Below are 13,094 nucleotides of genomic sequence, written 5' to 3'. Positions count from 1 at the left end.
GGCAAAATGTCTTTAAATTGACAATTCAGAGAGTTCAGTAATATGTTTCACCTCTATGTTGTTATATGTGTCGAACTGCTTTGCTTTATCTCGGCCAGGTCCCAGTTGTAAATGAGAACTTGTTCTCAACTTGCCTACCTGGTTAAATAAAGGTGAAATAAAAATAATCTCTGAATTAACTATGTTAGCTAAATTTAGTAATAAATAAATAGTCAAAATGTCTTTAAATTGACAATTCAGAGAGTTCAGTAATATGTTTCACCTCAAAGAAAAGTGGCATGTTTAAATATGAGATGAGGGCAAGCAGTTCAACACAGGTAGGTCACATTCACCATTTTGGGCTGTATATTATGGTATATTATGACATCACATCCACATAAGTGTCTGAGATTCTAGAAATCTCATTATTTGTGAACCAATTATGATGTCACAACTGATCAATAAATTCCAAATGTTCTGTTTGAACATTCTGGTGTCTGACTGCTGAAAATAGAACACTAGTATCCAAGACAATCAAGCAGATTCCTCCTGAGATATAGTTAACACAGTAGATCACTGTAAATATAGAAAGTGCTACTAGACGAAAACTTAGTTGCAGAACGAGGTTAGAAGGCCACTGTCAATCTCCTTGATGATGAGGAGATTCTTGCAGCCGCTACAGGAAGATAATGCTTTAACAGGGAACCTTGGAGCTGCCAGTAGCAACTCCATTCAGCCTGCCATGCCATCTCAACCCAAGGCCAATGAGAAGCTTCCAGCGCTCAAACAAAACAGTTTAAATACCTCCAGAATACCAGTACTGGAGTTGACTGAAGAAAGAAAGGGTGCTCTGCAGCGACTTGCCAGTTTGAAGGCTATGGAAAAGAAACCACATCCTCCCTCCAGAATCCCAGTACTGCAGAAGAAGAAGTCCATCTGCAATGGGAAGAGTCAAGGACTGCATGTAGCTCCAACATCTCAGCAGTCAGGGAAGGCTACTGTTCCTCCAATTCGGAAGCCACTGCAACCCATCCGTACCAAGAGGGATCAAACCTACGTGGTGAAAGACATCTACCTCCATAGTGCCAAGCCATTGAAGGCAGTCCATGGAGCCAATATGGTCGCCAAGATGCCACTGCCTCCCATTAGAGCCAGAGTCACTGTGCCAATCAATGATGCCAAGAAGAAGCCATTCCAGCCCGTCAGACCAGAGGGCAGCCCTCGTCCTGCTGCTTCAAAGTACAGAAGGCAGGTTGTGAAGAAACACGTTCAGTTCAAGACTCAGACCCTAACTGTACAGGATCTACCGCCATGCCCCGATGAGATGGTATGGGACGTCTTTAACTCAGAGGCTGAGCAGGTGATGGCATATATGAAGGCCAAGCTGATCAGTGTCACCCAAGAACTGAAACTGATTAAGAGTGGGGCCAAGATGGATGCTCAGGCTTTGGAGGAGAAAAACGCAAAAGTGCGGTTGAGAAAAAAGGTGGAGAAGTTCATCCAGGAGATCTGCCTGATGAAGGTGGATTCTGACCTATGGGAGATGATAAGAGATAACGAAGAAGAGGAAGAAGAGGAAGAAAGGATTAAAGAGGTGAGGAGAAATGGAGAAGAAAGCAGTGTGGCAAGTAAGCCAAAGCAGACAGCCACAAGATACACTGTGAGCAAGCCAAAGGAAGTCAAGAAGGGTTTGAACATGGAAGAGAAAAAGGAGGACAGACAGGTAAAGTAGCTTGACATTCCAAAGCCATGCTAACTGCTGATCTAGTGTAGTGTTGGTGATCACGTGCGTTTGTATCAGAGGAGGCTGATGGGAGGAGTTATACGAGGATAGGATCGTTGTAATGGCTGGAATGAAATTAATTGATCGGAATCAAACGTGGTTTCCATGTGATTGATGTGTGTGATACCGTTCCTTTTGTTCTATTCCAACCATTACAATGAGCCCATTACAATGAGCTCCTCCCACCAGCCTCATCCGGTTTGTAAATATTGTATATCTTATCTTTGTTGCCAAGCTGCCCATTATTTGGCCCATCTGATAACATCCATTCATTCAGGTGGTGTTGAAACGTCGATTTGGGATGAGTGCAGCCAACTCCAAGCTGAAGCAGTGTGAGCACTGCGGCCGGTGCTTTGATCCTAGTCGCCTGGAGAAACACAGCGAGATCTGTGCCAAGCTCTCCTCCAAGAGCTCTAGACGAGGGGTCTATGACTCCACCAAGCACCGTCTCAAAGGCACTGTACTGGCTGGCTACGTGAAGCGATCCGTGGTGTGATGCACCAAGGGACCTGAGTCTGTCGCTCTTTTGTATTTTGTATTGAACAGACAGACATACAGTGACTGATAAACCACCTGCTGCTCAAATGAGGACTTCTACCTTGGAATCTGTGAGGGTTCCAATAAGAGGCAGTACTACTAGGAGGCAGTATTGTATCCAGAAACGTCTAAACCAACAGTGTTCAGCAGTTCCTCAAATCTACAGAAACACCTGTATAAACACCTCAATAAAATCAAATCCAAATACTCATCTGAATCATTCTGTTAGATGTGTTACTAGTGCAGGAAAGTAGAATAAATACAATTTTAAGAAACAAGGGAACGTATTTCTGAAATCTGAATATGAAAAGGAGTGATTTTTTTATGATTTGGAAAAATGGTGTTTGCAACACCAGGGTTGTGGGTTCGATTCCCACGGGGGACCAGTAGGAGAAAAAATGTATGAAATGTATGCATTCACTACTGTAAGTCGCTCTGGATAAGAGCGTCTGCTAAATGACTAAAATGTAAATGATACCAAATTTACACAGTTAACTGAAGTTGGTCAGCTTTTGACAGCTTAATCCTTGGTCTCTCGGCATAATCCATAGATGATTACAATTATAATTCGATGATGTCTGCTGGACTAGTTGACTGACCTGTAGGACAGGCAGAATCCCGTGTCTCCCTTCTCCACCTCCTCCTTGAACTGCTGCACACAGTCCAGGAAGGCCACCATGGCATGGTCAAACTTGTTGTCCCAGAAGAAGTGCAGGCCCCCTGAACAATACAGTGGTAGCTCCTACACACGCAAGAAGAGAGTGGAATGTACCATATACAACATGGCCTATTCACTGGGGTTGGCTTGGGCCAGTCTAATGAGCATTGGAAAATAGTTCACTCTTTTTTTCACAGCTCATTAAAAATTGTTTGTTGTTACAGCTCATTAAAAATTGTTTGTTGTTTGTCTCCTTATACACTGCAAAAATGTAAATCTAAGTGAAATTAAATATCTTAAATCAAGGCTATATGCTTGTTTTTTGCCTGACAATATATTTCTTGTCAGCCAGTTTTTATGTTGGAACATTTCACTTGTTTCAAGCTTTTTTGTCCTTAATTATCTTAAGATAATATAATTTGTTACTGAGATTGTGTTACTGGTTCTGAGTAACTTAATGCTCGAAACTAGAACTATAAAGCTGTTTGATCAACACTGACAAGTACAAAACTGATTTGTCAAAGTCTGAATTTCTTATTTCAAGCATCTTATCCTTTTCATCTCTTCACATATTAAGAACAGATAATGACCAAATGGAATTCACTGTTTTATTGTTAATCTTACACACAGCACAGCAATCATGTAGACAAAATACAGTACAGAACAAAGACAGTACACTTTTCATGTCTGGGGAACACACCGAGTCATTTGAACTGTTGTACAATTCTATTACTTCCCCAAGATGGTATTTAACTTGTACATAAGTTTGGCTCTTGTTGCTAATTGTGTAATATTGAGGTAAAATCAACCAGCTTTTCAGCATCCACTAACTCAGTAGCCTGTGCAAAGTGTGGGACCTCAACTTGATAAGCCATGATGTTTCTATCAAAGTGTATAGTTTGAAATGGTTGATATTCCAAACAATATAGCCTAGAATCAACAAGAAATATGTTTTTCACTAGTCCAAATTCTGCATATTACCATTCAGTACTTTGGCAAAGATCATGGACTTCTGAGTTATGTATTTTATTTGAATTGATTACAAGCCATTTGAGTGATACAGCATGGTTTACTTCATTGAAACCTAGGAAGTCCCTCAATTTCCCACGTAACTATTGTAGATCTTTAACCTCTGATACAGGTCCCATCTCCCTTTCATTTGAAAAAACTGGGTGCATTGAACTGTCAACATTTTGGCAGCTTTCATATATTTGGTTCTGATTGATCAAAGACTTGCAAATATTTTTTAAATTGAGCTTGGAAGCCCATTTGTTTAAAGGAACAATGTTTAGACTCGAACTGCATACACATATGTCTAACCATTGGACCCAATGACTTTATCTGTGATGGCAAATGTATCATATAAAGCTGTTTAGGTGTAACATTGCGGTCTGGAAAAAGCTCCTTCCAATGCTTCAAATGATTTACAATGAGTAACTTCAACCTAGACACAGTCACAATGGAAAGAACAGGTGCAAATACTATCTGTACAATCTCTATTAGCTCAATTGTCAGTCGTATATATGCATTGACTTCCAAACTCTCCAAAACAAATGGCAATATCCTTAGCAGGACAAGCATTTGCCCAGATGACTGTTTTAGTTTTCCATCACTTGACGTTAATGTACTAACAGAAATTGGGGATGGCCGATCGCTAACATCTAGAGGGGAATAAGGGAAACCAAGAATAGCAGAATTCACTGAGTCCAGATCAATCTGTCCTGACACAACAAGATGATTCAAAATACATTGGGGCTATGCCCTCCAGAATTACATGCATAATGTCTTGCGGAGTTTGTTGTATGATATCAAAGGCTGAGAATTCAACTAACTTGCTCCTTCTATTGATCCCATATGTTGTTCTCAGGCTGTTGCGAAGCAAGTCAGTCTGTGCCTTTTCTATTTCATCACACTGTCTGACATGCTTCTCCAATGTCCTTTCAGTATATGCATCCTCATTGAAGTGTGACTGCATGTCCTCAAAAGAACACTCAGTGTCTGCACTTACTGTAGGCAAAGCCCACACCCTCTGAACCCTGCTAGTTCATGTTGTGCCAGGGTGTCTCCAGAGAGAGAGACCATGGCACCATATATTGTTTTCTCGCCGTTAATAGTTAGCATTTTAAGCCCACTGTACAATGAATGCATCCATGTCTTCCATGATTCTATTCAATATTACATCTACACCAGATTGACGGAGGTCTGCTGATCTAGCCATGGCAAGTAGCCTGATAGCAGCCAGTTTAGAACTGTATTTTGGATTTATATTTCCTAGGGTGTAGTACACCATTAACAACTTGTTTTTTGATGCAAAGGATCCTAGTGGATTACAGATCTCTATTTCATCCGTGTACAGAACAATCTGCAATGCATTTGGTTTCTCTGAAAATAAGGGATGTGATTTTAGAAGAGTACCATCAACAATGTCATGAAAAAAACTTGCCCTGCACATCTGGGGTCCCTTTTCAACCATAGACAAAATCGTTGGGTGTGATAAGAACTGCTCTAGACTTTTGACTAATGGTACATAATAAAATAATTTGTCTTTGATGAAAATGTCTTTTGATCCTCCACATTTCATCCTGCATATGGTTCCAGCAATTGGAATTTCCTCTGCATCCAAACAGCTTCTTAATAACACTGTCCTGTCTAAATGTGTTGCAACGCCAGCAAAAGGGTCAATGAAATTGTCAAATATATCCATTGCATCTTTTTCAAGTTGACCTGATGTGCTTCCTGAATGCTTCTTTAGCACTGCCTCCATCTGCTTCCTGAGGTTGTCCAATAGTGATGATTGATACTGCTGTACCCCAGCAACAATATCATTCACACCTTTCTGAAAATGAGACAGTGAGAGAGGTGGGGATGTCATCAATCATGGAGGTTGGAACACACCATCATGTATACCTATGATATTCACATTTTCTTATGGACATATTCATTAACATAAGGACATAAGGGATCAACAATAGTAAGGTGGACAACCTAGCACTGAGAATGAACTCAACCATCACTGAACCACTACAAAATGCTCTGCATAATGTAACAAACCAAATGCTCTGTTCAGAAAAAGCATCTTACCTGTGAGAGATGATGCTTGGCTCTGGTATTTATCACAAAAGCAGTGGCATGTGTTATCAGATTCTAAAAGAAATGTTGACATTGAATGTAGTATCCTGAGGCTGGACATTACAAGTTCATGACAAGTATAATGTTTGTGACAGGAGAAGTGGTTGTGAAGACTGACTATGAATGCTATTAGTAAATCTAAGTACTTAAAAAAATATGGTAAATTTCAGTAGATTGCCACCAACCGAGTAACTTACTTGTTGCACTGTAACAGCTCCATGTTGGTCAATGACCCTTTGCCCATCATCTGAGTCAGATGGATGGAGTTGCTGATCAGTGATGCTGGAGTTAGCTAGAAGACTATCGGGTTGAATGTTGTCCTGTGAACCACACATCAAAGAAACAGATGATTATTTGAAATTGTATTTAGTGTCACCAATAGTGCTATTTAAGTGTTTTGTTCCTATTTATCATCGATTATTTTCACATCAACCCAGCTTTAGCCATAAGAGTCATTATGGCTACAATGATCGAATAGCCTAATGGACAGTATGATTTTGGTCCGTGTATCGTCTGTTCATTAAATTATTTTTTTAAATCCAGAGAACAAAAAAAATGCTAGCTAGCTACTTACTTGTTCCGGTGGTGCTTGGCTTTCCTCCGATGGCTGTTCATCTGGTCGGGTGCAATCAAGTAGGTGTTGAAGGTGGTTTCTCTTTACATGATGGAAGGAATTGTACACTATATTCCTCAGAGCATCCGTCAATACCACAGAGCAGCCAGAAATCAGGGCTGCCACTGTGAAATCTATTGATATGGCTCAATAACAGTTTTAATGAAAAAGTAATAAAAACGCAGCAGATAACGCACCGTCAAAGCATCTTGAACGTTACTAAACGCAAGTAAAACGTTCCCACTGCTTTCGATGAAAAGGGCGGAAAGAAGTGAAAATGATGTTCAGTATTTATAATAAAACCAAGTAATTTATTGGAGTAGAGAACAACACCACTGGGACTTTTAACTATACATGTATCACTCCGCTTTACAGGTGTTCTAATAACCGTTAATTACATTAACAATCGTTCTCTATCTTAAATTGTAACAAACTTCGCACCGCAAATATGAACATATTTCCACAAATAACATTTGAGTTAAATGATGAATGGTCGTCAGGAGAGGACGGTAACGTGTAGACCTACACAAAGTAGCAGTAGCAAGCTAGTGTGGAGGAAAATGTATATGTGTTGCTTGGCAACAGTCCAGTCCCAGACCAGTTGGGGAACTATGTGTTGCCGGAGCCAAATAAATGATGAAATAAATAAACAAATCATAATCTGTTGTCGCTTATTACTGTTAACTATGAAATTGCGCTTGTAGAACTGTTTTATAAAAGCAATATCACACTCGAGGTCGTGCTGTTATACTGCAATATTAATATCTTTGGCCTGCGGCCTCGTACCTACGACCGAATCACAGCCGTGCTGATATTCAGCACTCCCTCTCGTGTGATATTGCTTAACTGACGTACGTTCATCACATTATCTAGCTAAATAAGGGAGGCCTAAAAAACTAAAAAGTAAAATACGGTCCAAATCTTTGAGTCATCTAACAACACCATGAATGAAGATGGAATGGATGACACATATCCAGGCATGGACCATATATCAACCGCAGTATTAAAAGGTAATGTTCATTTGTTTACACCCGTCTACCTTTCTCCTTAGCAAGCTAACGTTAGCTAACGTTCATTTGAATTGGAAAGTTGGCAAACCAAGTTAGCATGCTAATTTTAACAAGGTAACGTTGCCTTTTTGCAGTTAATAACTGCACGAACGGCCATTCGTTGAAAAAACTTGAACTTTGGTTAGATTGAGTGCTTTATTGCCAGAAATAGTGTTAATGAGGTGTAAATGTGCCCTAATGACTGACACCGTCGATTATTTAGCTTCGCCGTCTTTGGCGCCCTTTCTATTGACAATAGAAAATCAATAGAAATGGCGCCAAAGACGGCGAAGCTAAATTATCGATGGTGTCAGTCATTGTCTACAATCTTAGCTAGGCAAGCAAAGATTAACTAAGGTTTTCAATATGGGAGACAATTTAGCGTTAACGTTAGTTTCATTAGCTTGCACTATCTTTTGGTTTAAAGTAATTGACTTAAACGTTCATGATATACTAGTAAACTCATTTTGTTAGCTAACATGAGCTATCTTGGTAAATCATTCCTGCATTAACTGGAAAGGGAAGACAGCATGCTAATGTCTCATAACCTATATCAACCTGACACTTTGCGTCTATAAACTATGATTTAGTTGCTAATTACTTAACTATTTTCCATGTGGTTTCATGTATTTTTTAGCTGCTAATATAAGCACAGACATGCTGCCCAGCCTCTAAGGAGGATTTACATGATCTCTTTCCCGGTCCAGAGCACTTCTTCAGAAGGAGAACCATTTGGAGATTTACTCATGGTGATAATGAGGTCATGTTAGATTTTGACATTTGGGAGACATTTAATCTAACCATGCAGACAGTGTTTCCTGTTATCAAAGTAGCATTTCCTGGCCATCATTACAATACATGTATCTACAGATCTACTTGTTTTGGTGTTTGCTGTTAGGTTGTTGTTACAGTGTGGTGTTCTTTGCCTTTATAATTACTATAGAATAAATGTATGTCTTATACAGGGTGAAGAATCAGACCTGTGTAGACCAGGCACCTCCTCTGGGACCTGGAGAGATCCCCACTATCTAGATGCAGCACCCCAGAGGTTGAACAGTTGGGTGGTAAGTACACAAATTGAAATAGTGGATAGTGTTTCCTTATAAATGCAACTTCTACTACTACTCTAAATGAGGGACTAGAAACCAAGTGACTATTTAGTCTTCAGTGTTTCCTGTGGAATGAGAGGTTTGGGGGGGTAGTACCAGCGGAATCACTGGTCTTAATTTCAGTCTACATTTTTAAATGTTAATTGGTCGGGTTTGTTATGTTTTCTGGCATCAGAAACTACTGAGAGGCCTACAGAACCAGGCGAGACATTATAAAACTCTACAGGAGATGTACAAAACCAAGGCCAGACCCAACCAGAAGGATGTTTCCCAGCTCCTGGACCTTGAATTCCAAGCAAGACGGGCCTTCATCGACTCTGATGCTACTAAGGAGCAGGACAGGCCTACCAAGATACTTCCCTGTATCTCTGCTTCAGAGAACTGGATCATGTAAGCAAATGTATTCATTTTAAGTAGGCCTATGCTTCTTTATCCTGGTTAACACCAGACCAAATCTCAAATGAGATGCGGTGTGGGAACTGAGCAGCGTGAGAAGCCATAGCAGGGACGGGGGTAAACTACTTCGGGCAAATGTAAAACAGTGAGCTCGCGAGAATTCGGTCTGGTTGTCTGTCATGTTATGGATGAACTCCGGCGGATCCTCGATCGAGGGAACTGCTTTATACCTGAACTGAAGACCTGCTGGGGGACCTTTTACAACAAGGCACAGTTTTATGTAGTGTTCAAAAAGGTAATGAAGCCACCGCTGCTGGACAAAGGTAATTACTGGCTCTGTTGACAATGGAGAATCCCATGAACAGATTCATTTTTGTTTAAATAACTGGCTGCAGTAAATCAAATGAAACTATTTTTGTTTTTAACAGTGAAGCACTCAATCGCTATGATGAAGGCTTTACCAGATATATTCCCATCACCTGTGGCTCCACTGAAGAAGTTAGGACATGCAAGTGAGGCTATGCTTCACATCCTTGAGGTAAGAAATGTGTGCATGTATTAGAATTTTCATTACTTAACCATAACATACAAAAAGTGTGAATTGTCTTTGTTGTCATATTTGTTTTTCTCTTTGTGTTTGTGTCAGTCTGCAGAAGACCCCAACACCTTTCTTCAGGAGAGACTACTCTTCAGCCCTGTCGTGATTATCTGCGAAACCAACTGCGTACTGGCCATTGGAACCATGCCTGTGGTGACCTTCCCAAAAGAGGACATCTATGCCAGCGTGACGTATCTCATGGCGCGTTATTACGCCTTTCACCTCACATATCCCAAGTGCATAGCCACACTCCTCTCTGTGCTGCAGACAGAAGTCCTCTCGTACGCCATCCACGACCGGGACGTGACTTCTTCATATAAAAAGGTTATGGCCGAGTGGAAAAAGTTCATTACTGACTAGGGTTACACAATAATAATAAAAATCATTTCTGGTCCCAATAACAGAACTGTGTGTACTGGCCCATCCAAGAACCGATCCGATAACCTTTAAGAAGTTAAAAAAGAAAATTAATCTAATTTCTTTTCACTTTATTGAGGACTCAGTATATCCAGAGGCTGATATGGGCAGAACAAAAGATGCAAAAACAACAATGGCCATTGGTGGTCAAGGTGAAAATGTAAGACCAATGGGAAGATACCAAACATAACAGTGCTTTAAACCTTCTTATAATAAACAACAAACACCCTGCCTATTTATTAAGCAAGCCAATCTCATTTCTAGTAGTAGTACAAGTACATTTATCTTAGTGAGGATTAATTATTTTAAGCACAATATGCTATTTTTCTGTAAATTCCTTGGCATATTGTAACGATTGCAGTAGTGGGTGTGGAGTCAGCCGCAGGAAACAGGAGTAGTTGCTAACGGGCTTTTAATGAATTGCACCATAAAAGAAAAGTACACCCACGAAAACACAACTGGGTGTGATCCAACAAACACAATGATCCAATAACACGTACCACTGCATCAACAACAGTCGACAACAGAAAGTAAGCCCGCACACAGAACAGGTGGGGAAACGGGCTTAAATACTCAACTAAACACTAATCATATACAGGTGCAAACAATCAAGACAAAACCAACAGAAAAGGGAAAAAGGGATCGGTGGCAGCTACTAGGCCGGTGACGACGACCGCCACCCGAACAGGGAGAGGAGTCACCCTCGGCAGGAGTCGTGACACATATTGCCTTATTTCAAGACGATTGCAATAGCATTGGATTCTAAATTTAAGCACATTTTCCTACATATTGAGAAGATAATTCTTAAATATTTTCTTTGTATCCAGACAAATGTACTTGTTTTTAGTGTAGCTGTACTGGTTTTAAGATATATTTACTAAACATACAGCCTTATTTCAAGATGATGGCACTAGCATTTTCTAAATTTAAGCACATTTTCCTACATATTCAGAAGATTATTCTTAAATATTTTCTTTGTATCCAGACAAATTACTTGTTTTTAGTCGAAACGCACTAGGTTTAAGATATCTGTGCGTTCTTTGAGACTAGATATTTTTACTTGTTTAAAACATCTTGGCAAGTAAAATTTTCCAGTTCTGTTAGCAGATAATTTTGCTTATTGTCACGACTCCTGCCGAGGGTGACTCCTCTCTCTCCCTGTTCGGGTGGCGCTCGGCGGTCGTCGTCACCGGCCTACTAGCTGCCACCGATGCCTTTTTCCTTTTCTGTTGGTTTTGACTTTATTGGTATCACCTGTGTTCCATTAGTGATTAGTTGGGTACTTAAGCCCGTTTCCCCACCTGTTCTGTGTGCGGGCTTTTTTCTTTCTTGCACTGTGTATTGTGTAAGTGGAATGTGTTTTTGGGTCATTGTATTTTGATTACACCCTGTTGTTATTTTGGGTGTATACTCTCTTTGATGGTGCATTTATTAAAGCACGATAGCAAACGCTCTTGTTTCCTGCGCCTTACTCCACACCCACTACATCAAGCGTTACACTTATTTAAGGTAATATTTCCTGCATTTTTTTGTTTTTTTTGTTTTTGAGAGCTGACTTTTTGCAGTGTATGTTGATTTGTTTAACCCTTTTGGGTTACTACATGATTCCAAATGTGTTATTTCACAGTTTTGATGTGTAGACTATTATTCTGCAATGTAGAAAATAGTTTAAAAATAGAAAAGCCCTTGAATGAGTAGTGTGTCCAAATGTTTATCTGGTTCTGTGTGTGTGTATCTACCCATCTATCTGTCTATTGGGGGATTGGAAATGATGCAGACAATTACATTGATGGAAGCCACAATCTATATGCGATATTAAAGCTGATCTACCCCCTAAAAAACAAATAAACATCTCACTTCGGTGCCTTTATCTCTCTCTCCGTCAGGCCTTCATCCGCCTTTACCTCGCCCACCACAAGGAGGAGCGCATCGACGTGCTGCAGCTGGCCCAAGAACCCTTCCTCATGCCCCCCTTCCGCAAGGCCCTGGCCACCGGTCCTGGGCCGTTGGCATCGGGCTCCACGCCCTCCACCTCCAGCGCATACACAGCAGTGCCTCGAACTGAGGCGCCCAACACCATCCCAGAGGGACCCTGTGGGGGCCACATTACTCAAACGCCCTCCCTTCTAGATAGGGGGATGGGGGAAGGAGGATGGAGGGGGTAAAAACAGACTAAAGGATGGAGGAGGAATATCTGAAGTGCCCTCCCTATCCTCACCCCTCCTAAGACATGAAGGGGCAGTGCCAGTCTATGGCTTGTCTGTAAGACCCAATGGCTGTACATGTACACACCCCTGCCACAATGAAGAGAAAGACCTTGCTTGGCCTGTCCAGTGGGCTGCATCACAGGGTCATAGGAAAACGGACTGAAGTCACAGTATGTTGTGTGTGTGCATACCTGTTTTCAGGGAAAACCAAACAGCTCAAATCAAATTGTATTTGTCACATATATGTGTTTAGCAGATGTTATTGCGGGTGTAGTGAAATGCTTGTAAGCTAGAAGCATTGCAGCCCTATCTGTCGGCACCATTTTCTTACGTATCCATTCCATTTGATATTTTGAGAGAAAGGCTTTTTTATAAATTATTGCTTGAGTTGTATCATAAGTTGAACTCTATATATTTCCCAATAATAGAATCAATTGCCCCCCTCCCTCTTTTTGAAGGGCACAAATGAAGGGGGAGTTTCTATTTTTGATGACCAAAGTTGAAGGCATGCCTGGCTGATACAACAATGTTACGTTTTACACACGTCTAACTGTCAAGTGAAAGAAAGAAATAATTTTCACTAGGATCATCACTTTTAACTGATTTGATCAGATTTAAA

General features: G+C 40.6%; 2 protein-coding genes and 1 long non-coding RNA gene across 8 annotated transcripts; 2 read left to right on the top strand and 1 right to left on the bottom strand.

Annotated features, from left to right (window-relative positions):
• Nucleotides 1-634: 634 nt before the first annotated feature.
• Nucleotides 635-2,595, top strand: LOC115163317 (uncharacterized). Its single transcript, XM_029715101.1, has 2 exons — nt 635-1,702; nt 2,040-2,595. Exons 1-2 carry the CDS (start codon nt 635-637, stop codon nt 2,256-2,258), a joined length of 1,287 nt encoding a protein of 428 aa, XP_029570961.1. The 3' UTR covers nt 2,259-2,595.
• A 3,025-nt stretch (nt 2,596-5,620) lies between these two features.
• On the bottom strand, nt 5,621-7,389 carry LOC115160760 (uncharacterized). Its single transcript, XR_003869112.1, has 4 exons — nt 6,661-7,389; nt 6,284-6,406; nt 6,039-6,101; nt 5,621-5,793 (listed from the first exon to the last, which is right to left on the bottom strand). It is a non-coding gene; the product is annotated as an uncharacterized LOC115160760 (long non-coding RNA).
• Nucleotides 6,395-12,463, top strand: LOC115160720 (uncharacterized). 6 transcript variants are annotated; one of them, XM_029711064.1, is made up of 7 exons: nt 6,395-6,719; nt 8,386-8,508; nt 8,714-8,812; nt 9,033-9,247; nt 9,682-9,791; nt 9,900-10,175; nt 12,155-12,463. In XM_029711064.1, the coding sequence occupies exons 4-7, from the start codon at nt 9,121-9,123 to the stop codon at nt 12,431-12,433; spliced, it is 792 nt and encodes a 263-aa protein (XP_029566924.1). In that variant the 5' UTR covers nt 6,395-6,719; nt 8,386-8,508; nt 8,714-8,812; nt 9,033-9,120; the 3' UTR covers nt 12,434-12,463. The 6 variants fall into 6 exon arrangements, with proteins under 6 accessions (XP_029566924.1, XP_029566941.1, XP_029566916.1 ...); XM_029711081.1 differs by lacking the exon at nt 6,395-6,719 and adding an exon at nt 7,472-7,709 and having other exon boundaries at nt 8,386-8,497; XM_029711056.1 differs by lacking the exon at nt 6,395-6,719 and adding an exon at nt 7,472-7,709.
• The last annotated feature ends 631 nt before the right edge of the window (nt 12,464-13,094 follow it).

Source organism: Salmo trutta, chromosome 2, assembly GCF_901001165.1.
Source record: "Salmo trutta chromosome 2, fSalTru1.1, whole genome shotgun sequence".
Classification (NCBI taxonomy): Eukaryota; Metazoa; Chordata; class Actinopteri; order Salmoniformes; family Salmonidae; genus Salmo; species Salmo trutta.
The sequence above is the reverse complement of the archived record's forward strand: the minus strand, read 5'-3'. Positions and strand labels throughout refer to the sequence as shown.

What these genes read in the sequence shown, in the direction of transcription:
- LOC115163317 (XM_029715101.1), top strand. Translation starts at nt 635, where the DNA reads ATGAGGAGATTCTTGCAGCCGCTACAGGAAGATAATGCTTTAACAGGG. An exon ending in AGAAAAAGGAGGACAGACAG is followed by an intron (nt 1,703 to 2,039) that starts GTAAAGTAGCTT and finishes CCATTCATTCAG; the next exon opens with GTGGTGTTGAAACGTCGATT.
- LOC115160720 (XM_029711045.1), top strand. Translation starts at nt 9,438, where the DNA reads ATGGATGAACTCCGGCGGATCCTCGATCGAGGGAACTGCTTTATACCT. An exon ending in GCCACCGCTGCTGGACAAAG is followed by an intron (nt 9,577 to 9,681) that starts GTAATTACTGGC and finishes TGTTTTTAACAG; the next exon opens with TGAAGCACTCAATCGCTATG. An exon ending in TGACTTCTTCATATAAAAAG is followed by an intron (nt 10,176 to 12,154) that starts GTTATGGCCGAG and finishes TCTCTCCGTCAG; the next exon opens with GCCTTCATCCGCCTTTACCT.